The 25,605-nt window shown below is 40.9% G+C and overlaps 1 protein-coding gene across 1 annotated transcript in view; it reads right to left on the bottom strand.

Moving 5' to 3' along the window:
• LOC104522546 (collagen alpha-1(XXII) chain-like) overlaps nt 1-23,359 on the bottom strand; it is a gene marked incomplete at its 5' end in the record, with an annotated part of 60,792 nt that extends 37,433 nt beyond the window's left edge. Inside the window, 13 exons of the mRNA XM_010164875.1 lie at nt 279-314; nt 5,515-5,592; nt 7,739-7,783; nt 8,328-8,432; nt 9,343-9,396; nt 11,013-11,066; nt 13,089-13,142; nt 14,259-14,312; nt 14,816-14,869; nt 18,944-18,976; nt 20,902-20,943; nt 22,203-22,256; nt 23,297-23,359. Of these exons, the coding sequence (XP_010163177.1) occupies nt 279-314; nt 5,515-5,592; nt 7,739-7,783; nt 8,328-8,432; nt 9,343-9,396; nt 11,013-11,066; nt 13,089-13,142; nt 14,259-14,312; nt 14,816-14,869; nt 18,944-18,976; nt 20,902-20,943; nt 22,203-22,256; nt 23,297-23,359 (726 nt within the window). The remainder of the gene's footprint in view (nt 1-278; nt 315-5,514; nt 5,593-7,738; nt 7,784-8,327; nt 8,433-9,342; nt 9,397-11,012; nt 11,067-13,088; nt 13,143-14,258; nt 14,313-14,815; nt 14,870-18,943; nt 18,977-20,901; nt 20,944-22,202; nt 22,257-23,296) is intronic.
• Between the last annotated feature and the right edge of the window lie 2,246 nt (nt 23,360-25,605).

Below are 25,605 nucleotides of genomic sequence, written 5' to 3'. Positions count from 1 at the left end.
TAAAGGTTAAACAAGTGACTCATTCTTTATTTTGTAGGACTATTGACAAGTAAGGAAAAGTTGTCACTGTGCCAAGAGGCTTGATCAACTCTTTCTCACAACTCAATAGAGCAAACAAGTAGCTGGCAAAGCACAAAAAAAGGCCCCTTTGGAGGGTCAGCCACCATGTGACCCTACCATCCTTGGGCATGCCTTCATGAAATCACTGGTAGACACACAATTAATGTGGTTGTCCCCTCCCCATAAAAACTGGGTGTAGTTAGAAAGACATACTGTACCAATGACCCTTTGTCTCCTGGGGGTCCCACAGGGCCCTGCAAACAGAAAAGACACAGCAATCAAAATACTTAAAATTAACATCCGCCCTTGGCTGATCAAGGTGGGTCCTGGAGCACCATGATAATATAACTTGGAGAAGGAAGGGTGAGGAAAAAGAGCAAGTCTGAAAGGCTGCTCACACAGACTTTGTTGGAGTGTGCAATACTCACAGCAGGATGTTTAGGTGAAGGATCAAAAGCAGAGTACAGAAGAAATTGAGATGGATCATAGAGGTAAAAATGTGAGGGGGGAAAAAAAAAAAAAAAAGGAGAGAAAAAGGGACCAGAAGGGTCAGCTGTATCCTAACATGATGCTTGTTTTGACTGAGCCCTGCCCTTCACACCTCAGTCACAGAATCATAGAAAATCTCAAGTTGGAAGGGACCCATAAGGATCATTAAGTCCAACTTCCTGCTTCTTGCAGAACTACCTAAAACTAAATCATATGACTAAGTGTGTTGTCCAGATGCTCTTTGAACTCTGGCAGGCTTGGTACAGTGATCACTTCCCTGGGGATCCTGTTCCAGCGACAGACCACTGAAGAATCTTTTCCTATTGTCCAATCTGAACTTCCTCTGATGCAGTTTCATTCCATTTCCTCATGTCCCATTGCTGGCCACCAGAGAGAGGAGATAAGCACTTCCCCCTCTGCTGCCCACCTTGAGGAAGCTGTAGACTGCAATAAGGTCAACCCTCAGCCTTCTCTTCTCCAAGCTGAACAAGATAAGTGACCTCAACCACTCCTTTTAAGTTTTGTCCTTGAGACTGTTCACCCTCTTGGTCACACTGGGGTGCCCAAAACTGCACACAGTACTCAAAGTTGGGCTGCAACAGTGCAGTGTAGAGTGGGACAACCACCTCAAACAGCTAGCTATGCTGTTCTTGTTGCACCCCAGGACACAGCTGGCTCTTTTGGCTTCCAGAGCACACTGTTGACTCATATTCAACTTGCCATCAGCCCAAACCCCCAGGTTTCCTTCTGCAGGTCTGCTCTCCAGCATCTCGTCCCTCAATTTGTATGTGTAACAAGGATCACCCTACCCAAAGTGGAGAAACCTGTACTTGTTCTCATAAAATTTCATACGGTTAGTGATTATCCAGCTCTGTGGTCTATCCAAATCTCTCTTTAAGGCCTCTCTACCCTCAAGGGAGTCCACAGCTCCTCCTATTTTCGTATTATTGGAAAACTTAATGTGTGTTTGATTCCTGTATCCAGATCATTTATAAAAACATTTAAGGGCACTGGCCCTAAAATTGAGCCCTGGGGAACCCCACTGATTACTAGCCACCAGCCTGATGTAACCCCATTTACTATATTCTCATTAAATCCTATTTGTAACACTCTTCAGCATGGGTGAGCTCATGAATCTGAGCTTGTGGGATTGAATCTTTGTGAGCTTCCAGCCAGATGAGCTGGTGAGTAGGAGAGGTCTGCATGACAGCAACCAGGTTGTGAGGCTGTAAACTCAGTGGGCTCACAGGTTTGGGTGCCAGCATCTGGAGGACACTGGGGTGCAGAGGCCTGGGTACTGGGAAGAGTAGGTGTAGGTCTCCAAGACCATCTGTTGGAAAGATCCACATTTCATGTATATATTCCAAAAGTGGCCTTCAAGCCAGAGAGAAGGAGCAGGATCAAGACATTCTTGTTCACATTTCTAAGAGTTCTGCTTGTTTTATACGAGTGTTGATAAAGGTATTATTCTCTGCATTGGTCTGTGTGGCTACATGCATGTGTGTACATCTGTTCATTGCATGTGGATATGACCATTGGCAATATGTGCCAGTTGTACTGGTTGGACCTACAGAACCACAGCACCCTCGCATCTATTGGTCTAGGACAGGATATTTCCCCCAGGTCCTGAAGACCACTGTATTCAGCTACCTCTGACACAAGGAAAAGTGTCCCACAGGACCCATGTGCTCTTTAAATGAGGTCAAAGCAGTAAGTCCAGTGGGTTTGTTTATGTTATTCATTTGGGGATGCAACTTAAAAAGGTGCAGCTAAGTAGTGAGCCCCTAGAAGGTACCCACTTCTATAGGAACACCACAGAAGTAGTGCAGTGCCCATATCTAGTACAGATGAGTCAATCTGGCATTCCAAACACGCCTAAAACAAGGCTTGACCTCACATCTCTGGGTCTGTGCTCGAATAAATTGGCTCACACTATGACTCCTCTTCCTTTCGTTTCTATTTTGGGCACATTAATTCACTAATCCTCATACAGTCCTCCATGCAAGACGCCTTAATGCTCTGCTCAAGTAAAGGCTAAATACATAATTCTGAACCCATAGTAATACGAACAGGGCAAGGCAGAGCAAAAGCCAAACCCTTCTACTTAGGAAGCGCACACGTCCATTAGCCAACTTCAGTATAAGCATGTGAATTCACCCCATTTCTCCAAGTAGCCCCTCTTCTGTCTGTGGCTCACTTGGGAAGAACACACTCGCTAGTACTGTTTATGGCTTAGTGTCATGTAAATAGTAACTCAATACTTTATCAAAGTAAAAAATTTCTCATGTTTATATACCTTCTATACAGGGAGCAAAGCCCAAGAGAGGTAATGGCACAGGAGGAAACAGGGCGAGGACTCCAACTAAAAGGAGCTGCTGGCTCTCAGCTCTGAAGCTGAAAGTATTATACACACAATTTTGTCACATTGCTAAAAACAGTATAGGCTGACACCTTTAATTCAGTGTGTAATATGCACTGAAGCAGCACCACTGACTTTATTGCTTTTTTCTGCGGGACTCAGTCTTTGTGAAAGCCTGACATTCAAGGTTATACAGTAATTTTAAAATTCCAGAGTTTTTGCACTGGAGCTGAGGTTATGATGAATCTACAGTGGATAAAATCATCACAATAAGTTTTTTGGGTTTTTTTGTTTGTTTGTTTGTTTTTGTTTTGTTTTTTGGTTTTTTGTTTGTTTGTTTGTTTTAAGTATTTAGTGAAGCAGATTAAATAAATAAAACCAAATCTATTGGGAATACTGTGGTACGTAGGTGACTGCTCATCCAGACAGTGGTCAAACAATGATGACACAGGAAAAAAAACCCAATCTTCTAATGTGAGACAAGTTATGTCTACATTTGGAGTTAAGTTCTTAGTCATTTATGTTCATGGTTATGCAGATGCTAAAGCCCCAGTGAAGAATAACTTTGTCATCAAGATGCAGAAGTGATCTCATCTACCCCTGTACTGAACCTAAAAATCTAATTAACCAAAGCCTAGTGACTTTCAAACAAGCCAGATACTCATCTGCTGATTTCATTTTAATTTTTGAACATTAAGAAATGCAAGAACATCACTGTTCCTCAGATAAATCATAACAAGTAAAACCCATCAGATCTTCAATTAACAGTAAACCTGTGAGGACCATAAAGGCCATGACACCGTCATAGTGTGAAATATAGAACTGTAGAATAGTTTGGGTGGGAAGAGACCTTTAAAGCTCATCTAGTCCAACCCCCCTGCAGTGAGTAGGGACATCTTCAACCAGATCAGGTTGCTCAGAGCCCCATCCAGCCTGACCTTGAATGTTTCCAGGGATGGGGCTTCTACCACCTCTCTGGGCAACCTGGACCAGTGTCTCAACACCATCAGTGTAAACAATTTCTTCCTCATATCTAGTCCAAATCTACTCTCTTTTAGTCTGAAACCTCTACCCCTTGTCCTATCGCTACAGGCCCTATTAAAAAGTTTGTCCCCATCTTTCTTATAGGTTCCCTTTAAGTATTGAAAGGCCACAATAAGGTCTTCTCAGAGCCTTCTCTTCTCCAGGCTGAACAACCCCAACTCTCTCAGCCTATCTTCATAGGAGAGATATTCCATCCCTCTGATCATTTTTGTGGCCGCCTCTGGACCCGCTCCAACAGGTCCATGTCTTTCCTGTGCTGAGGGCCCCAGAACTGGAGGCAGCACTGCAGGTGGGGTCTCACCAGAGCAGAGCAGAGCAGAGGAGCAGAATTCCCTTCCTTGACCTGCTGCCCACACTGCTTTGGATATAGCCGAGGATACGGTTGGTCTTCTGGGCTGCCAGTGCACATTGCCAGCTCATGTCCAGCTTTTCATCCACCAGTACCCCCAAGTCCTTCTCCGCAGGGCTGCTCCCAATCCCTTCATCTCCCAGCCTGTATTGATACTGGGGGTTGCCTCAAATCAGGTGCAGGACCTGGGCCCGCTTGTCGAGTAAACCCAGTCTGCTTTACCTTATATTGTATTCAGCATGGTAAAAGTAAATATTAAATGGAGATATACCTCAGAAAGCTAGATTTGTCAACCAGTGTTACACAGCAATATGACTTATAATTTCAAGGTAATTTCCTGTACTAACAGGCAAATTCATACCTAGATAACCAGAGCATGATAATATTGACTGTAATTGGTACAGTATCATGGCATGTACAAGGGGCTGCAAAATAATGCAAGTTCTCAGATGTCCTCTAGCAATTACAGCTAGGAATAAAGTTTACTTCCTCCCAAACATATTTCAATTGCAAATTCAGTGCAAACCTGAAGGACTCTGAGAAGAGCTACAGTCATAGCACTCCCAAATCCTCCTCATCTCAAGAGGAGTTGTGTACTGGAATGATCAAACTCCAGTGATATTAAAATCCAAACTTTTCAGAGCAGACTCCTAGACACACCTCATGGCCTACTGATAAGCAGGAGGTGAGGGCAGAGCTGGATGAGGTCCAGCTAAGTATTTGTGGGAAACTATGGGGATTGTGGCTCTCTTGGAATGTAGCAAATTAAGCAATCTGATTTTGTGTTTCCCTTTCAGAGTGCTGTCTGTGTCACTGATATGGGCATGTGTGTCACACTCGTCCCTTCTGATAGGATGGACAGCAAGGTTATGTCTGCCCAGTAGACCAGATCTGCTGGCTCAGCACAGTTCTCAACTCACATCCACAACCAATGCTTCAAGATTACATAGAAAAGTCAGGAGTAACAGTCAGTGAGAGCAACCATTCCTATAGCACTATTCTGCCTCTCTTTCATCTAAAACTGAATGTGTTGAGAGCCCTCACAACAGATGTAGACAGCTGAGACATGAATAGCACCCTCTGGACTACTTTGTGGTTTGCACCTTTAGAAGGTAAAATGTCCAACAGGCTCTTGGCACATGCAATGCCTTCCCCGGACAGCAATGAGTAAGTTTTCATCTTGTTACAGGTTGCAGCAGGACCTGCTACTTACAGGGGGTCCGGCCAGCCCGATTCCTGGCACGCCTCTGTCTCCCGGCTGTCCAGGGAGACCAGGAGCTCCCCTCTCACCCTGAAACAAAGGAAGAAGTTAAAGGTTTTGTGCACTGTTGAGAAAATGCGCTGAGTTGCAATCAGCTTTTACAACAGAACATAACACTGATACATCCTGACCCGATCATGCCCAAAGAGGAACAGTATCAGGTTGTGGCGGCGTGGGGATAGGCACAGTTGCTGCCACATCACGCCAAGAAAACTGCTCCCTTCCTTTACACAAGCCCCAGCCCACCTCTGTGAGCACTCACACAATGTCAGTGTCTGCCACATCACATAACTGAGCAGGAACACAGCCTCCCCTACAATTATTTTAATTTATTTTAGTGCACAGCATGCAATTTCCAGCATTTGCAATTGCCTGCAGGGTATCAGGCACTCTCCTTGGCTTGGAGAAATGCTAAACACCATAATGTACTTTTCTTTCTCTGTGTTTCTATGGTAGATGGCTAACCTGCAAACATTACTAAATACAGATCATTTATCTGGGGAAGAAAGGATTAGGGGTATTTGGATACATCTCAGTGTTCTGCTTTCCTTCACCGGCATAGGCCTACTCAAAGAAGTATATCAATATTTTTTTTGTAAAAAAAGAATTCAACAGTTCTACCACTCTCTCTAGAGGACTATACTACAAAAGGAGAGCTCTCCCTTCTAGAAAACAGAATTTTCAATAGTAAAACCTGCAAAGCACAGAAAAAACACTTGACACTGTTTAATGGACATTGTAGACAAAGGACTAAGAAATAATTCAGCTGCAATACTTAAATTTAATGTCTGCTGTCTTGTTATAGGAAGAAATCAAATAAGATTTTTATGGATTGTATTGCAACTGTAAGATTTGGGCTCACATTGGCAGTAGACTTACAACAATAAATCTTATTTACGTTATTTATTATTACACTATTTCCAGCTATATAGAAGCATGATAGATTCTGCCTACCCAAAATTCAGTATCTCCTAACTTTTTTCCCTTTCTTTCTTTCTTTCTTTCTTTCTTTCTTTCTTTCTTTCTTTCTTTCTTTCTTTCTTTCTTTCTTCTTAAACTAATCTTATATTACAAAGAAACAATACTGCAAGGACAGTGAGAGAAAATGTATTCTGATTAGTTCAAACACTCTGGTGGATCCCTTATCTGAACATAATTTGAATACAATAAGTTCAACAGTATTTTCCCATGCACAATTAAGATTCTTGCCATCTTGTGTTGATATTGAATAGAATATTTCATGAGATTTCCTTTAGTGTTTTTTTCTGACTTTTATATTAATTCTCTCAGTCTATTATTGTGTGTGTGTGTGTTCTGAACTGTCAAAGATATATACAACAGAATACAATGCTTTTATACAGAATGCAGCAAAACCAAAAGAAAACACTTCATAGCAGTTTGGTTATTTCAAAAATATGGGAGCTAGGTGGATCTAGTCTCATACTGCTATATTCATACTAATATAATTTACAGAATCTATTTCAACTGCCTAGTCTTCTTACAATCCATACCAGGACACAGTAATTTCAAAGAGGAGAATTTCTAATATATCTGATTGAAGATTCAAGCACAATCCAGATGCTCCCAGAAGCAAAATTTTTTGCTGTTTTACCCCTTTCTCTATTTTGTTGTATACTTACAAGGGAATAAACATTATTTTCAGCTGAAATTAGTGTCATTAACTTAACCAACTAGCTAGACCTAGACTTAACTACAAAACAGGAGGGCAAACCAGGAGCATCCGGTCCCACTGGAAAATAATTCATATTCTCCTTGAGAGAGGTGAAGGAAATGAGTGCTACAGAGGACAGGTCTTTGAGGGGCTGACAGGTGGTCTCAAAACTAGGTCATCCTTTAGTTCTGCAATGTCTGTCTTGCTGTATGGATTAAAGGTCCTCAGTCACAGTTTCCCTGAAACTGTCCTTAGTCTGTGTTGAATTCACATAATACTGGAAGAAATTTTAAATGTGGAAAGTGAACACAGCTAATTCATATCTCAATATTTATATCTACAGACATATTGGAATAATAAAGAAAAAACCTCCTAAAAGGCTAGAATTGCATTTTTTGGTGAAAGCTTCACAAACTGTTTTCCAATGAAAAGCAGACCATGTTTTCACCATGACTCCAGTCCCAGTGATGGAGAGAAACAGTCCATGATAAACCCCATGCTTACCTTATGTCCAAAGGGTCCTGGCAAACCTGGTGGGCCTCTTTGCCCCTAAAGTAACACAGTCAAAACCAGAAAAGAGTCACCATGCAGCCAAAGAGGAGCCTGGACTTTGAGACAGTCAAGGCAGCAAGCATCTCCACCACCACCCTCCTTAGAATCATAGGATAGTTTGGTTTGGAAGGGACCTTTAAAGATTATATTTTACTGATTACATGTAAGCACATTAAATTATTTTCTAATTTGGTTAGAATTAAATGCTTTTAGGGAACTTCCATCAAGCTAAGCATTTTTGTACTGATCACAAACACAACAGTTGCTCCTTGTGGATGTCTCCATTTTCAGTGGCCACAATGGCACACTGAAAGGGGTTTAATGTTCAGAAATAAAGCTTCAGTTCTCTCTGCCTTTTGGATGCAGCACTGTGATCTGCAGCATTTTGCACAATCAGGCCTTTCACATTTTCAGCAGATATCCTGCAAACACTTGTGACAATGCAGCCTAACTACCAAAATTACAGCATTCTACTGCAGAAGTCATACTCGTCCATCTCACATTGATCTATTCAAGCGCTAAGCTCACCAGCAGTACTTACCTGTTCTCCATCTCTACCCTTACCAGGCAAACCTGGCTCTCCAGCAGGCCCTGGCTCACCAGCTGGCCCAGGCAAACCCACTTTTCCTTCTTTTCCAGGATCACCCTGTAAAAGATAAGCCAGCAAAACTGTGAGCAGCATACTAAAGACCATTTCTGTCTCGGGTATTCCTTTGGGACTGAAAGATATGTGGTTTTTCCCATCTTCTGATCTGAATTTCTCATGGTATCATAGGAAATCCTCTATAATAGAAGCCTTTTCTTTCAGTAATCTCAAGACATTTGTAATTTTCCTTAAGGAAAATAAAATAAGACATTAGAATATTTTGGGAACCAGCTATATGAAAGAGTCCTTGGTCCACACATGACCCTGAGGCAGATCTCAATAATCTGGAAGATGATTTGACTGTAGGGACTACTCCAGCAAACAAAGATCAGAACTCAAGCATGCTGGACACTGTGCAAGGTATGAGCAAATTTCAAACCCCTCACCTCAGAGATCTCCCTGCCTAGCTATGAGATGGGACATAACAGTTAGGCAAGGCAGGGGAAAGGTAAGCGAGGATGCACTGGAAAGCTGAACTAATGGTCCAACTGCAATAGCTTATCAGGAAAGCAAAAATCTCAGTTTCCTAACCATGAAGGCCAGTTTTTCTTCCAGTTTTGGATTTACAGTGGTGAACAGGACATACTCAAAACATCAGATCCCTGCTCTCATCAGGCAATGAGGACAGTAGAACATCATCATTGCATAAATGTGTAGCAGGGACTTAACTGTATCTAGCTGTTTCTCAGTGGTTTTATTAGGTAAAGATAAAGACTACATAAAGCTGCAAGAGGGTGAAAACCTCATAGCATGTGTAATGGAGGAGGTCAGACAAGATGATCTAATGAGTCCATGTGTCTTAACTATCCACAAACCTATGAAATAATTTCCCAGTTCATTCTGCTTCTGTCCCAGGTTACTTAAAATGCCCAAGAAGAAAAGAAACAAATCCATGAAAGAACAAACTTGCCTTTTCCCCCTTTTCTCCATCCTTTCCTGGTAGTCCGGGGTCTCCAGGCACACCCTGGAAAGAAAAGGAACTCTAAAGCTTAAAACTTTCTTTTTAGGCATTATTTGATCCTAAAGGAAATGGACAGACCTGTGGGTTCAGTACAATCTATCTCAAGGATTAGTATCAGTTTTACACTTCCCAGTACAGACAACCTGTAATCCAGAGAACACCATGGAAGAGCTGTGTACCAAGTGCTTAAAGGAGTTTTTTGAGGTGTTTTTTTTTTTGTTGTTGTTGTTGTTTTTTCAATATAAAAAAGAGCTGAACGGCAAAACCAGAAATTGAGCTAATCTTATATTTGTGAACTCTCTACCAATAACTATTTTTTTCACCCCGTGAAATCCTCAGCAGTTCCTAATCCAGTACCAGCAAACCCCCAATCATCACCTCTGTATCAGAGAAGTCAAAAGTCTCAAAATATAACTTTTTATAGCTACTGCTCTCCAAAGCTATACATTGGAAAACATAGCTATATTCATTTTCCTCTCTATTTCAGTTTTCAATCCTTTTCACATCTTGCAGATCTCAAAGGATTCCTAGTCAAAATATAGGTGATTCAGAGCTCCAAATTAAATACTGTAACTTTTTAACTCACTAAAACACATTATGGAGTGGTACTTCATTTTAAGATGTGATGACGTCTTGGCACCAGTAAGATTGGATTGACCTCCTCATAGGATGGAGGTGATAATTATTTTCCTTTTTGCACCAGTAAAAATTATTTCCAACTATATTAGCTTTTATAGGCAATATATTTATATTACTGGTATAGAAGTTTTCTTAAAGGAATATGAAATTGGAAAAGTTTTTAATTTTCGGTATCATCTTTCAGTTTTCAATTAAATTGCTACATTAATATAATTAAACCAAATGTATCTTAACAATTAGTAGAAAGGAAATTTAAGATTTCTTGGATTGCCCAGGTAATAAACTCTGCCTTGAAGAGCAAATGCTGGAAATTGCTAAACCACTGTGTCTGAATACATTATAACATGGGGTCTAACTGCTGTTTTTCACTTACTCTGGTGTAAACCCACATAAAACCCAAGCACTGGAAAGAAAATTACACTGGTGGAGCAGGGAGCAGAATTAGTCCAAAGATTTTTTTGCAAACATGAAAACTCCTACCATGTACAATTTAACAATGATGATGAACATCTAACAAGGTGAGGAGGACACTGTAGTGATTTCAAAGCTCTGATTGTAGGATCAAATACTTGCATGCTTTTATAATAAAAATGGGAGTTCACCATGCAATTTTTATATCAGGAAGTCATGTTTTCAAAAAGAAAGGACAAATGAAAATGAGGCAAATGAAACAAAACCAGAGAGACAATAAACTTTGCAATTTTTCTCTTGAAGAGCTGGCAGCAAAAATATTTTTTGACAATTTGGTGAAAAACAAAGCAGCTCCATGCCTCCCTCTTGCTAAAAATGAATATGAGAATTTGTTTCATGGATACATCATGTCAAGATGCCTCCAGATCTTTCAATTCAACCATAAAAAAAAGGTGTAATGAAACATAGCCTTTTGAACCTGATAGTAAACCCTGTGGAAAGGAAATCTAAACATCAAATAAAGAAATCAGGGCACAGATGGGAAAACAAATACACTGGTGCTTACATACCACATTTCCTGGCAAGCCTCTTGGACCTGGGGGCCCTGCTGGTCCAGTCACACCCTGTTTTAAGAAAATGAAGTGTGTATGCATATGTAATTCACAATTTGTACCACCATAGGAACAAGATGTTCCATGCAAAATTGTTGTTCATGTCAGACAAGGTGTTGTACAAGCACAAAGCAAAAACCAGCATTTTTGTGAAACACTTTGTAGAGTAAAGAAGCATGAAACAATACTAAGTGGATGAAGAGTCTCTTTGGGAGCTTAAAACTACCTTCCATCAAAATAAATGCTAAATCTATCTGAGATACAGGAAGGAAAGTCTGGGCCTTAAACATCAAAAGAAAAGAGGAAAGTATGTTGATATATCACTAAAATAAAAATCTAGGTCAACAAAATACGCTTTGTTGACACTTCTACCTTTCTCTACTTTGAGGAACAAAACCTGAAAACATTTGCACTAAATAGATGAACAGCACAAACCATTCAGAGTGTTATAGCTCTGAATTGCAGGCCTTTTCTGTTTGCAAGTGAAAGATTTTTTAGAGTGGGACAGCCCATGTGTGTCCCCAAAAATGCATGGAGGACATGAGAGGACATATATATGGGGATTTATGTCCCCATAGAGATGTATGTTTGGGGTTTCCAGGCTATATTTAGACATTTTCCTTTATATCTGACAGTATCAGGTTGAAGTTGCTCTGTAAGTTGCTCATCACCTTGCATTGGCCAGGATTCACCTGTCATCACAGCTTTGCAAGGAAAAGGATTTCTATCAGCATGTTTAATGCATTTAGGGTTAAACCAGACAGACTGTCTAAAAACATCTGCATCAGCAGACTGCAATAAACTATCTGAATTGGAGCAGAGTCCAAAAAAAACCCTTCTGCTGGAAGGGCTGGGGTAACATCTTGCAGGACAATGCAAACTGTTGGGAGATGGTGAAAATCTTTCACAGCACAATTCTTCACAAAGTGAATGTCTACCTGTTGCCTTTGGGTTCCTGAAAGAGAATTCAAGGTTTCCTCATTTCTGTGTTATTTACAGTCACTGGTCTATGAGCCAATAGAAACATTTGGAGTAGTGGCATTCTGTGAGAGGATGGACAAAAAAAAAGATGCCTGCATGTACCTGCATTTCATATCATTAAGATCCTCTGAGCCACCAGGTTATACAAAGAAATAAAACCAATGGATAGGTTTGGTGGAAGGGGGATGGTTTATATCTTTTTTTCTTTTTTTTCCCCAATAAAAGATTAAGGAGTCCTTCAATCAAGAGTGAAAGAGAGCTGAGGACAGGCAGTTCAGAGTTTAGGGTCACAGCACTGCTAGAGTCAATGTCTAAACACAAGCTCAAGAAGGAAGACCATGAACACAAAAGTGAAAGAAGAGATTTCAGTGCTCTAGGATGTTTAATTTGGATTTCCTATTCCCTCCTTCTCCCAGACGCAGACATCTTCTCTCTGAATTGTTATTTCTAATAGCTCTTCAGTCTTCCTTCTCTGTTTGCAAAGAAAGTATGTGGCCTTTTATACAGCTGCAAAGGGCTTATACGCTCTCATGAAAATAAAGCAGATTTGAATCCTTTGCTGTTCTTTAGCACAGTCAGACAACAGCAGCACTCCCTACAACACATGCCTCAAAAAGCAGTATGCGATGCTTCCTCTGGTGATGAGTCTGTATTAAAGAAAGCAGAATTTACTAAAAAGCCTAAAACCAACCGTGATCAAAACCTAATTCAGGCTGCTGATGAGATGTGAGCTCCCTGCACCAGCTGGCTGCCTGGACTTAGTTGATATTGCAGAGCACTAACAACCTCACCCAGAAAAGAGGGCATTTTGTTAGAGAGAGAGAGACTTGGCCAACAAAAGATGCACAATTTAGAGCTGGGCTGATTGTGGCATTGATTTGTTCAGTGTAGCTGTGCCTGTTTGCCCACAAGCAGTGACTCTTCCAGCTGCATTTTAGGATATTCCCTGAACCCAAGCAGCCTGAGACTGCGAATCTGCAAGGCATTGACTTCAGAGCTCCTTCAGGTGTGTTACTGTCAGGGAAAAATGCTGCAAGGGAAGCAGTTACTCACAGCCTCTCCAGGGGCTCCGGCTTCACCTCGAGCTCCTTTCTGTCCCTTTGTACCCTGTGCGGAAAGAAGAGAGATACCAGCTGATGAGAGATGGGACAGGACTGCCTGCCAGCCAAAAAGACTTCAAGATGCCTGAATGTGCATCAGACAATGGTTTTCATTAATCAATTCACAAGAGAGTTTAATGGTTGAGGAAATGGCTCCCAGTTCCCCGTGCAGCAAGAAAATGAAATATAAAAATAAAACCTAGAGACAGAAGAAGAATTACTAATGACTGATCAGCTCAGAGGCTGTTTTTCAGCACAGGATGCTGAAACTTGCAGACATCCATCTGAGTGAAACTCCTTTCTATCCTCAGGCCTAACAGCTACTTAATTTCCAGCTCAACTCTTATAGGCTCCTTGCACAGAGGAAGTTTTGCCTCCAGTTCTCAAAAACAAACAACAGTCATTTAGAAATGGTCACAATAGATCATAGTGCAGAGGGTTTGCCCCAGTCCCACATACCACATAGCCCTTTCTTAAGGATTATGGCATCACAGAGTCTACTCACCAAACAATTCCCCATCTAGCAGATGTTAGTGAAAAGTTGCATGGTATTACTGTTTGTTTTTTTTCATAATGCTAAAATTGCTGTTAACCTGTTTAAGCTGTTCAGGCCCAAGTAACAGCTCACTATAAGGCTTGGGCACAGCACAGGTAGTGGCAGAGTGAACGCTGTCTCATGTTGACATGAAAACATACCTCGGTGATGACTGGAAATAATATGTGAGCCAAGAAATATTCAGAAGTAATTGAGACTATAAAACCATTTCACATGAGCCATAGTGCATTCAGGGTCACATGGGCTGGAGTTGAATCTGAATGCTCTGAAATGTTTTACCAATGTATGATCTATGTTTCAGTGGCATCAATACAAGATGCCATCTTGAAGGATCATGAAATTGGAAAGAGTCTCTCAGACAATACTGCTCATGCTACAGAGACATCATGTTTCTGCTTTGATTTTCCTCATGTTGTCCTGATGGCCAGCAAAAGTAAATACCTCTGCAGAACTCCCTGAACTTACAACAATGAGCAAGGAGAAATGGGCAGTGATATTCACAGTGATATAGACCTTGAAAACATCCCTCTCTGGTCATGTCAAAGATTTTCTTCTTGTCTGCCTTACCTGTAGTCCAGCAGGTCCTGGGACACCCTGTTCACCTGGGACCCCAGGTAATCCCTGCAAAAACAGAGGGAGATGTGAAGAAGCTGAAGTAAACTTCTCATTTCTTCTCCCGATCAAAAGGAGAAGAAAGGGTGTTTTTTATGGAGGCTGTGACTGTACACGACTGTTTGTCTTGAGGACTCCACACAGAACAGAGCAAGGCAGAATATAAACAAAGTAGCCAAATGCACAATTCAGCTAGGCCACATCTCTTCAAAAGCTCTTAATAAATCCTGTACCACCTCACTGTCAGACAAGTTCTGTCTAGCAAACCCCATAGTCCTCTTCTCAACCACTAAGGCCCACAGCTATAAATTAGGTGCTTAGTTCCATGTAGTCACCCAGCTTCCTGTATACCCAGTACAAAGCCAAGCACCACTGTGGCCATTTCTGATGAAAGAAGCATCCCCACTGTGGAAGAAGCATGTCCCCCACTTCTCCCTCCAAAACAGGCATCTCTTATGTCCTCTCCTTGCTAAAGTTCAAAACCAACTGAAGAAACACTTGGCTGTGCTTACAGGTTCTCCGCTCGTTCCTCGATCTCCTTTCTCCCCTTTTGGTCCAGGTTCACCCTGATGTAAAAAAATGAGACATGAGAGAAAGAAAAGTTATTTCTGTGGCTGGAAGTCATGCTAGTCCTGTTTGGTAAGAGGGCTCTTTCAATCAGTTACCCATTTCTGACATAAGAGTAGCTTCCTCAAAGGACTTTGAGGACAACAAATTGAAATTACCATATCAGACACAAAGATTTGGAGATCTTTGTCTAGGCTTCTGAGGCTGACTTTATACCAACTGCAAGAATTTCTAATTTAAAGAGAGAAAAGTTTTCGCTCAGAGAGAATAGTAGTGAAAGAATTTACCATTCCAAAATTTGATCAATTCAGCTTCAATGTATTAAAAGGTCAGATTATACAACCAAGATCAAAAGCACTAGTGCCACTGCACTGCCTCTCTGTAGGACCACAGGCCTAATGACATCCTACAGTCGGAGAAATGATACAACATACAGACAGCTCCCCTATTTCACCTATAAGAGAGGGGTGTTCAGGGTCTCGTCTCGAGCTCTTCCAAAGATGTGCACTACACAGCTTTTCCTGATCTCTGGGTCTGTTAACATCTCTATACAGTCATGCAACTTCCCTTCCCTCCTGCAATGTCAGTACTTTATTTCATGCACCACCATCATTGTCTTATAAGATTAATTTATTCCTGTTCTTCCTCCTTACAGTAAACTGAAGATGCTTTCAGACAGAAGTTCATCAGCTTTGTGATGAGTTCTAGAACAATAATCAGTAAGTCCATATTTCTGCTTTTTATAAATTGAAAAGAAACAGCACATAATTATGGAACTAGCTGGAATAAAACAGGCAGCACATGAATACTCATATTTGTATATTTATATGAACATATGTATTCAGGCAACAGCAATCGTTACTTATTCATTATTTATCATACAAGGTGTTTCAATTATGCAATCAAGGAAGAGTAAGAACATCAGTGATTTAAGCTACATACACACGCAAGGAATAGTGATCAGTCAAAATGCAGAGCCCAAGACAAATCAACTTGAATTTTATTCATGTCAGCTATTTGGCAATCATTTCTGCAACACCTGGGAATTCAAAGTCCATTTGCAAATGATTCTCTAACAGAAAAAATTAATGTAACTGCATAAATATTACTTGTGTCTGTATTTGTTACGCATTATGAATAAATATTATCTTCTGTGATAAATGATAAGAGGAATTTTATTCTACAAGTAGCATCCCGCTAGATTAACTTTTAATCAGGTAGTCCCTTGTGCCATCTAGTGGCCTTCAGAAAGATAACGGGACCACCTCAAGTAGTTCCAGCAAAGGGTTGTAAGCAACCAATTTGTATGGCTGTGCCTGGAAGTTGTCTTGCATAAAGACATTTTAAACTTGGAAGCCCTTTTGAGAGAGCAGAGCAACGAAGCACTGACACACAGCAATAAATCTGTAAGCAAGGACGGTGTTACTAAGCGGGAATACGGGCACATATTACCAGTGAAAACAGGACTGCAAAGGAAAGAAGTAACTCAACAGGTAAAAGGAGGATGCTTTTTTAATATTCTCCTTTATCCCACTTTTTCCTTGATACTTGAGTTGCACAGTATTGCATAGGAATGCAAAATTGGCAAAATTCCAGTCTAATCATAAAATCATAGAATCGCTTGGTTGGAAAAGACCTTTGAGACCATCGAGTTCATCCGTACCTGTCCACTACTAAACCATATCTCTAAGCACCTCATCTACCTGTCCTTTAAACACCTCCAGGGAAGGTGACTCAACTACCTCCACAGGCAGCCCGTTCCACTGCCTGATGACCCTTTCAGTGAAGAAATTTTTCTTGACATCCAATCTGTACCTCCCTTGGTGCAACTTAAGGCCATTGCCTCTTGTTCTATTACTGGTTACCTGGGAAAAGAGACACACACCCGCCTTGCTAGTACCTCCTTTCAGGCAGTTGTAAACAGTGATAAGGTCTCCCTCGGCCTCCTCCTCTCCAGGCTAAACAACCCCAGTTCCCTCAGCCGCTCCTCATAAGACTTGTTCTCCAGACCCTTCCTCAGCTCCATTGCCCTTCTCTGGAAACACTCCAGCACCGCAACGTCCTTCTTGGAGTGAGGGGCCCAGAACTGGACACAGTATTCAAGGTGCAGCCTCACCAGTGTTAAGTACAGAGGAAGGATGACCTCCCTGGTCCCGCTGGCCACACTATTTCTGGTACAACCCAGGATGCCATTGGCCTTCTTGGCCACCTGTGCACACTGCTGGCTCATATACAGCCAGCTGTCTACTGACATCCCCAGATCCTTTTGAATGTCCTTGTATAGCCACAAACACAAGGAAGAGGCAGCATTTCTTAACCCAACCTGCCAGCAAATCAGCTTGCAAGTCTTTTCACACTTGCCAAGCCCACAACTATCTGCTGAGACTATTAACATTGTCTGCTAGTGCTGCACGTTGTGGAGACCTCTGCCCCCGGCAGCTGGACTTAGTCCACTGCCACCCACTTCTTTCCTACAGCTCAATGAACAGAAATAATACAATAACAGATAACAGCTGCTACCAACCTGAGCCAGATCAGTGCTTGCAGCTTCCTTGACCTGCTCTCAGCAGTGTCCTCCTGTAGTCTCAATTAACGTGTTAGTCATTTCTGTGCCACTTAAAGGAGAGCAAGTGCAGTGTGGGCTCAGATGTGCCCAGATGCAGCGGGAGGTAGAATGCCAAGTGAGGAGTCATCTCCTGCTTTACTGCTTTTGCCTCTTTCCAGCCATCATACCTGAATACCACTGTGGTTCTCACACACCCCATCTCCAAGAAATATTTAATGATTTTAACTCACAGGCCTAAATACACATGAAAAAGTTCCCTGCACCCCATGGAAGAAACTAACACCCCCTCTACTGCCCTGCTGCATCAGTGAGTTTCTGCAGAGCTCACAACACAGGATGCACCCCAAACACACAATGGAGATGCAGTGGTGGGTACATGGGAGCTCAGACTCACTTGGTCAGAGATTTTCCATTTCTCACAATTACCAAGGTGAGCTTTAATTAAATTTATTTTAACTAATAATAAGTAAAGAGAGTTATGATCCTGCTGTCTTCTGTCAAGGGTGTGTTTCCTGTCTACACCTGTGTAAGTCACTCCCTGATGCTGTACACCATCTAGTCAATGGAAAGCAATGGCAAATACTGTGTTTTGGAGAGTGCGTGACAACTTGCAGCACTCTGCTGGTCCTGCAGTCTCTATAACGTAACATATGACACTCTCCTAGGCTTATCACTACCTTCTAACACCTTAATTTGTAAAGCTGTAAATGAAAGGTAACTATCCTTACCTCCTCTTCTCCCAAACCTCTCAACACTGTGCACACCTGTGCTACAGTAAATATCATCACATTCATCTTACACATGGAGAAATCCCAGCAACCTGACCTGCTGACACACTTCAAGCTTTTTATTCTTTGCTGTCTTGCAGTGCATTTACAAGAGTGATGCACTCAAAGCAAAAGAGAGAACTTCTCTGATTGTAGCACTACAAAACCCACGTAAGATGTCATTGTTCTTCGTATTTCCTTAGTGTATATATTAGCAAACTACGAGCCAAGAGGAGAAGTGAACTAAAGAAATCTTGTCTCTATTTCCAGTACTACTTCACATTTCTATTTCTTTCCTCAGCCTCTGAAGACCCTGGCATATGCATTTTCTTCTCTAATGTCACTCTTACAATCTACCTCTGCCATTTATACATGTCATAAAACCTCCTGATCCTTAACAAGCTTATTCACATACCAACGGTGTGATCCTATACAATGTCTGATATTTCCCATTATGTGCTGCAATTGGGAAATAAAACTTCATTTTAAACTTAATTTAAGACACTGGGACAGCATACAGCTATGTCCCAGCCAGAGTTGGCCTGGATGCTGCTGTTACTGGGACAGCTATAGACTTCTCATCATGGCTAGTTGCAATGGTGAAGTTGCCCAGAACCAGACTCAAGCTGAGTTCTTTACTGAAAGCATGTAAATAACATGGAAGATACTAAGGTGCTGTGTATCTATCGGATACAAGAGGCAATAAGCCAGAAACCATGTTTATTAGAGATGTTACTTACAGGAATCCTAGGGTGTGGGGTGAAAAAGGCTGTCTGGAAGAGAAACCAGAAAGTTAAAAGAAGCACTACCTATTTTCCTTGAAATGCAATATTTTAGGTATTCTTGTCATTATAGAGTGCACATTTCATATATCCATCAGTAGGTTTATAAATGAGCAACTCATAACATCTGGCTGTTTGGAAAAAAGCCCACAAATATCAGACATTTCCTAGAGTATTTGAAATATGAACAAAAACTCAAAACCATCCTGTAGGTCCCACCACTAGGAAAAACCAATCAGTCTTTAACCTTGTTAGCAAGTTACTGCTAGCAATCTCCAGCTCAGTTTTCCACTTGCAGCCATCTTCAGTATTATTAAATTTCCTGACTCCATGGCTAGCTCAGTGTGTTCTCTCTCTGCTTTGTACATATACATCTCAGCATATTTGTCTTAGGAATTACACAGTCATCCTGAAGGACTAGCCACAAATAAAGGATAAAGCTTTGTAGAGAGAGGCAGTATCTTTTATCAAAACTGACAAAATTAGGAAGAAAAAATTAGTCCTTGATGAAATGAGGATATGTCAAAATCATCACCAGCTGAAATAGTGATGAAATGAGGATATGTCAAAATCATCACCTACTTTTCCAGCTGAAATATAAATTATTTCTCCTTACAAACACAGGAAGATTGAGCAGTCAGGCCTATCTTCTCTGTCACTAGCCATGTTGTACTGTGTTTGTAAGCTGCCTTCTCTGCTTTACTAAGACAGATTTATCCTTAGTGTTGTGACTGGGTCCTTCTTCCGTGATACACATGGAATCTTCCTACATGATACCATGAAATATCCTTTGGCACAGACTGAAAAAGCCTAATTAATGGCAGGGAATAAATTATAACACCTCCTCCACTGCTGCGTGAAGGTTTTTAGACACTTGATTTTCACCAACAGACCTTGAGTCAAATTCTCTCCATAATTTGTGAATGTGGCAGCCGTAACCAGCACAGCTGACAAGTGGATATCTGCCATTTTTAGGAGGATCTGTGACTGGGATCAGCCCTCCTGTTGCAATGACAGCCCTGTTCCTAGTGCTTACTCCACACTGCTTACTGAGATTTTGCTGGAGGGAATTCTGAGGTTTATGTGTTTACATTCAGTGGATGCTGTTTAACCACCAGTGAACTTCATTGTAATTATACTCATGCTCCCAAAACTAATTTTGCAGATTCATTTTTAAAACAATAAATTGATGTTTTCTTGTTTGGTTGCTTTGGGGTTTTTTAAAAATTATTATTAGCAGAAAGGAAGGGTACATGCAATCAGGTATGACTGGTTTGTTTGTTGGATTCAGTGCTGAACCCAGAATGAGCTATGGGATGTGAGGGTCTTTTTGGGATTACAGCACAGGATGCCACTGTATGCAATGGAGGTTCTGGAAAGCTGCAGCATCATTGAAGCTGAATGCTCCACCCCCTAAATTCATGTCAGTGAGAAGTGGAACTCTGCTCTTCCTGGAAAAAGTGAATTGTTCCCCAAGAAGCCAAGTTGTTGTTCACTGGTATCTGTTGAGAGTGAGCCAGTCTTAATCTTGAGATCCCAGTGGGAAAAATCAAGCTCACCCTGGAAAACCTGTATGAACGTACTGCCTGTTTTCAGCCATGACCTTCTTCAGACAGCTCCCACAGCTGCTAAACAAATCACAAATTCAATTTAAGTGCCACCACAAGGCAAGGACATACAAAAATGCTGTTTGTAAAGAGGCAGAGGAAGATACATCCTCCCCATAAAATAAAAAGACCAAATATATCTTGATATTGCTTCTCTGAAGCAAAGGGAGATAATCTTAGAGTAAATAGGTCCTAAAGATTCTGCAGAAAAGTAAAGGTCTTGAAAAGCTTTGTTTCTGAGGAATTCGTGTGAAGGAAATGTGATGATGCCTTGAATATTGTTACAGCACAGAACACAATCTTACTTACTGTTCCAGGTAAGCCTGGTGGCCCAGGGGAACCTGTGTCACCCTAGAAAGAGGAGAAAAATATAACTAAGGATATAAAAAGATGCCCAAATAAAATCCAACATTATCAGTTAGAAGATGCAACATTATCAGCTGAGATGTAACCCAATGATAACCTGCCAGCTCAGTGACACTGAAAATCCCACAGCACTTCTCTGATGGGTGGAATTTACCCCATTCCTCTGGCCAGAATTTCTGCTGTCCCTGCTTTGTTGAATGCAGGATTCTAACTTTGTTGTTTTTATCACTTTATTACTTTATCATTGACCTGACTTCACAGGTCAATGAATTTCTAATGTTACTCCATCCAGTGTAGGAGGCATATGAAGTTTAATTTGTATTTTAAGTTAAAGTTGACCAAAATTACTGATTAAACAACATGTTTTAGCTGAACTTCTTTTGTGGATGGAAAAAAAAAAATCTCTGTTTTCCATGAAAAATATAAGTTTCTAAATCCAGTTTTCCCTCTAATTTTTTAGTTAAAACTGTACTGTTGCTGGAGTATCTCCTGAGAGTTACAGTCCAGGTGTCTTAGTTGCCATTGACCTTCCTGGGGGTTGTGCTCTACAAACATCAGTCCCCCTGTTAACTTCCAAGATATAGGAGATTTGGGTGCTTCATTGGAGATGTCATTTGACCACCCATGAAAGAATTACCACCTCCAGAGATGGTGAAAGTCACTGGTAAACTGAAGACTGAAGTATCCTAGGAAGAAGAATAAAGTTGCATCCACTTCCTGATGGCTATTGCCACTATAATGAGGGCAATTTTTTCACTACACAGCCATAAGCATCTACAAGGTCAATGTTTCATCTTCACCTTCATGTTCAAAGGGGTTGAATGTAAATTTTGGTGGACATCACCTTTGTCTAGTGCTCTCATTTTCACTAAAATTAATAGTGTTGTGATGGCAGAAGCCCAGATCATTTCTTAAATTATTGTTGTAGCACATCACAGGCAGGCACAGAAAACTTCTTCAGAATTTAATTCCAGGCTCACTTCTATCAGCCAATTCTAGAACAAAAAAAAGTTTCCTTGAACTAAATAAATTGTCCTTAGAATTAATCAGCTGCTTACTATTTCTTGCATTACTCAAGAAATTATTGTCTTTGTTCCACACACAGCTTTTTCTGCTGCTCCTCTATAAAGCTCAGCTGAAAGCCTTCCCATGTTTCTCAGATATTCTCCTTTATCACTTGTCTCTGCCCTCTTGTCTCTTTTCCTCTCTTGTCTATGGAGGATCCTGCTCATTTCTTAACTTACCTTTTCTCCTCTTTCACCTTTCAGTCCCAGGAGACCATCTTTTCCTTTTTCTCCCTAAAAGCAGGGAAAGGAAAGCAGGAAATAGACATTTTGATTCAATTGCATCAGTTCCACTAGAATATTTTACACTTTCAATTGCTCTTACAGTGCAAGCAATTAAAAATGTAACATTTTGGAGATGACTTCATAAAATCCACACTATTTTCAAAGCCAATCAACAGCAATTAGGTTCATGGAAAGGAGAGCATCAATCCTAAAATAACTTGCATTTAGAAGATCCTACTTCCTGATACAGTTATAAAAAACAGATAACCTGGTCATCTGAATGGGAGTTGCTTAACAAGGATGATGTGAGTACTCCTCAAAGTGCATACACAAAATGTATCTTGCATTCAAATAGAAGCTATCTGACTTATATTTCTATGATTTTATGTATAGAGAATATATTCTATATCCTATGCTCTACAATACATATCACATAGCAAACTGAATGGTAAGATCTCAGTTGATTTTAGATCCTTATTGATCACACTTACGCATGTAGTCAGTTATCAGGAGTGGAGGCCTCATTTACATGGCTAAAATTACTGTTAGGCCCCTGATCCAACTACTTCCCAGCATGTGGATGCCTCTGGAGGTCTGGAGCTGTTCAGCAGAAGCAGTAGACATCAGGATATGGGTGGAAGTTTGGCCATCAGAAAATAGTCCAGCCATCTGGAAACTTCTCCAGGACTCAGCAGCAAGGGAGATTTGTGATTTTTTGTTGTTGTTGGGTTTTTTGGGGGTTTTGTTTGTTTGTTTGTTTGTTTTTAAATTCAGGCAGGTATTCCTGAAAGTGAGACCTAAAGAGCACTCTACCTCTTCTACTGCCTCACATGCAGCATGGCATCAGTCATAACATTCTGCATTTAGGATAGACACTTCATTAGCACCTCTGCTGCAATTAGGAACAGTCACTAGGCAGCAAAGTACCTTTTTGGAAGAGGTACAGCTGCTTACTAAACCAAGAGTGAACATCATTTAAGGACACTCGAGATAAGTCTTCCTGGTGCCAAATGGCCAAAAAAATCAAGCTGGGGCTCACAGTCACTCACCTGGTCTCCTTTTTCTCCTCTCAGTCCAGGTAAACCCCGAAGACCAGGAAGACCCGCTTCACCCTGAAAATAAGACAAAGAAGTGTGTGAAATCTAGGAAGAGGCATCAAGCATGGCTTGTATTAATAAATCCCATTACTCTCAAATATAATTAAGAATGAAAAGACAGAATGGTGGGCCAAACTCTTCTCTCACTCATGTCAGTTAAAAAGGCATCATGTCTGGTCCTCGGGGTAGGCTAACGTAGCCACAGTGCCCTTAGGCTGGGGAGGATGAAACCTTGATTTAGCTGTCTATCTCTTTGCATATCTGATATTAGACTGTGAATTGTTCAGAACTCATAATGACTGGCAGATGGTTTCCTCTTGATACCTAGTCCCATTATGATACATATGGTCTATGCTGTAGACCAGAACTTGCCTCAGTTTTTTCAGAGGATTGATTACAGATATAGTTTGCTGAAACAGAATGGGATTAGTTTGACTATCAAATAATTTCTTATTCTTGGAAAAAAATTACTTAAAATAGCAGCTAAGACCTCTCTGTTTTTGCTGTTACACTGTTAACTGACACAACGGAATTTAAGACCAAGCAAGCAAATAAAAACAGCCAAAAAAATTAAATCTAACTATTATTTTCATTTTTAATGACCTCGTTTAGTCTGGAAATGCAAAAACTGCACTATATTTATCTGAACTGTATTAATCTGAATGGTACAGAAATTACTTCACAAACAGCTCTATAATTTTCTGGATGCAGTATTGCACATTTGGATCTCTTTCTCTTTGAACCTTACTTTTGAGTTTCTGCTTTATAATACTTGCTATTGGAATAATTATGATCTCTGTGTTTTGTGGTTTATTCTAAATTTATCAAGTATTCTCAAATTTAGCCCCCAGTTGACCCAGTTTTTAATCTGAAAATAACCTTGTGGTTTCCCATTTATAATTATTTATAACTATTCTGCTATCTGCATTTGTAGTGCAATATCACAAAAGATCTCAGTCACGGACAGGACCCAAATACACTAAGTGCTGTACAAATACTGGACTAAGAAAAGGTGATCCCTGCTTTGAAGAGATTCTCTCTGAAGTAAGGGAAGACTCAAAACATTATAATGACATGGGTGCAATGAGTCTGCAGAAGAAATCAGGTGAGGAAGAAGATGCTGTGGTGACCAAGTATGACTAAGAAAACCAGGGTGATGTTTGGAGAATTCTAAAGAAAGTGACATTTGGTGACAGAGGGAGTGGTGCTTTATGAAAGGATCGTGGCTGATGATGAGTTCCCAGAGATCATGAAGGCAAACAGAGGGTCTAATATTAAAGAGGACAAAAGGAAATTTTGGAGGGAAAATAAAAACATATGGTGCAACTTTGGCCTCTGGAAAGGTACTGAAGCAAAACATCAGTGAGTTTGTATGAGCTCAAGGACAGAAAGATAATACAAAACAGCCAATATGGATTTGTTGAAAACTAATCATATCAAACACATCCAGCTCACTCCCTTGACACGATAACTAAGCACACAAGAAGGAAGCATTTGTGTGATGTATCTTGACATGAGTAAGACATCTGCTACAAACCACTATGACGTTCTTATTAGCAAACTACAGAAACGCAGAGTAGAATAAGGGTCTCTGGAGGATGGTGTACAACTGATTGAAGAAACTACATTCATAGACCTGCTATTAGCTGTTTCCTGTCAAATTCAGAGGATATACGATGTGAAGTCCTCTAAGGGTCTGTACTATTCAATATTTTAATTTAATTTAAGGTGACAGAAAAAAGAACCTTTATGAAATATACAGAGAACACCAGGCTGTGGAGAGAGAGGCAAGTGTGGTAGGAAAATTCACAGAACCACAGAACAGTGGGGGGTGGAAGGGACCCCTGGAGATCATCTAGTCCAACCCCCCTGCCAAAGCAGGTTCACCCAGAGCGACTTGCACAGGACTGCATTCAGGTGGGTTTTGAACATCTCCAGAGAAGAAGACTCCACAACCTCTCTGGGCAGCCTGTCCCAGGGCTCTGGCACCCTCACAGTAAAGAAATTTTTCCTCATGTTTAAGTGGAACCTCCTGTGTTCCAGCTTGTGCCTGTTGCTCCTTGTCCTATTGCTGGCCACCACTGAAAAGAGTCTGGCCCCATCCTCTTGACACCCACCCTTTAGATATTGATAAACATTGATAAGGTCCCCTCTCAGTCTTCTCTTCTCCAGGCTAAACAGACCCAGCTCTCTCAGCCTTTTCTCATATGGGAGGTGCTCCAGTCCTTTCATCATCTTTATAGCCCTCTGCTGGACTCTCT

This window comes from Antrostomus carolinensis, unplaced genomic scaffold (assembly GCF_000700745.2).
Source record: "Antrostomus carolinensis isolate BGI_N321 unplaced genomic scaffold, ASM70074v2 scaffold7413, whole genome shotgun sequence".
Lineage (NCBI taxonomy): Eukaryota > Metazoa > Chordata > Aves > Caprimulgiformes > Caprimulgidae > Antrostomus > Antrostomus carolinensis.
The sequence above is the reverse complement of the archived record's forward strand: the minus strand, read 5'-3'. Positions and strand labels throughout refer to the sequence as shown.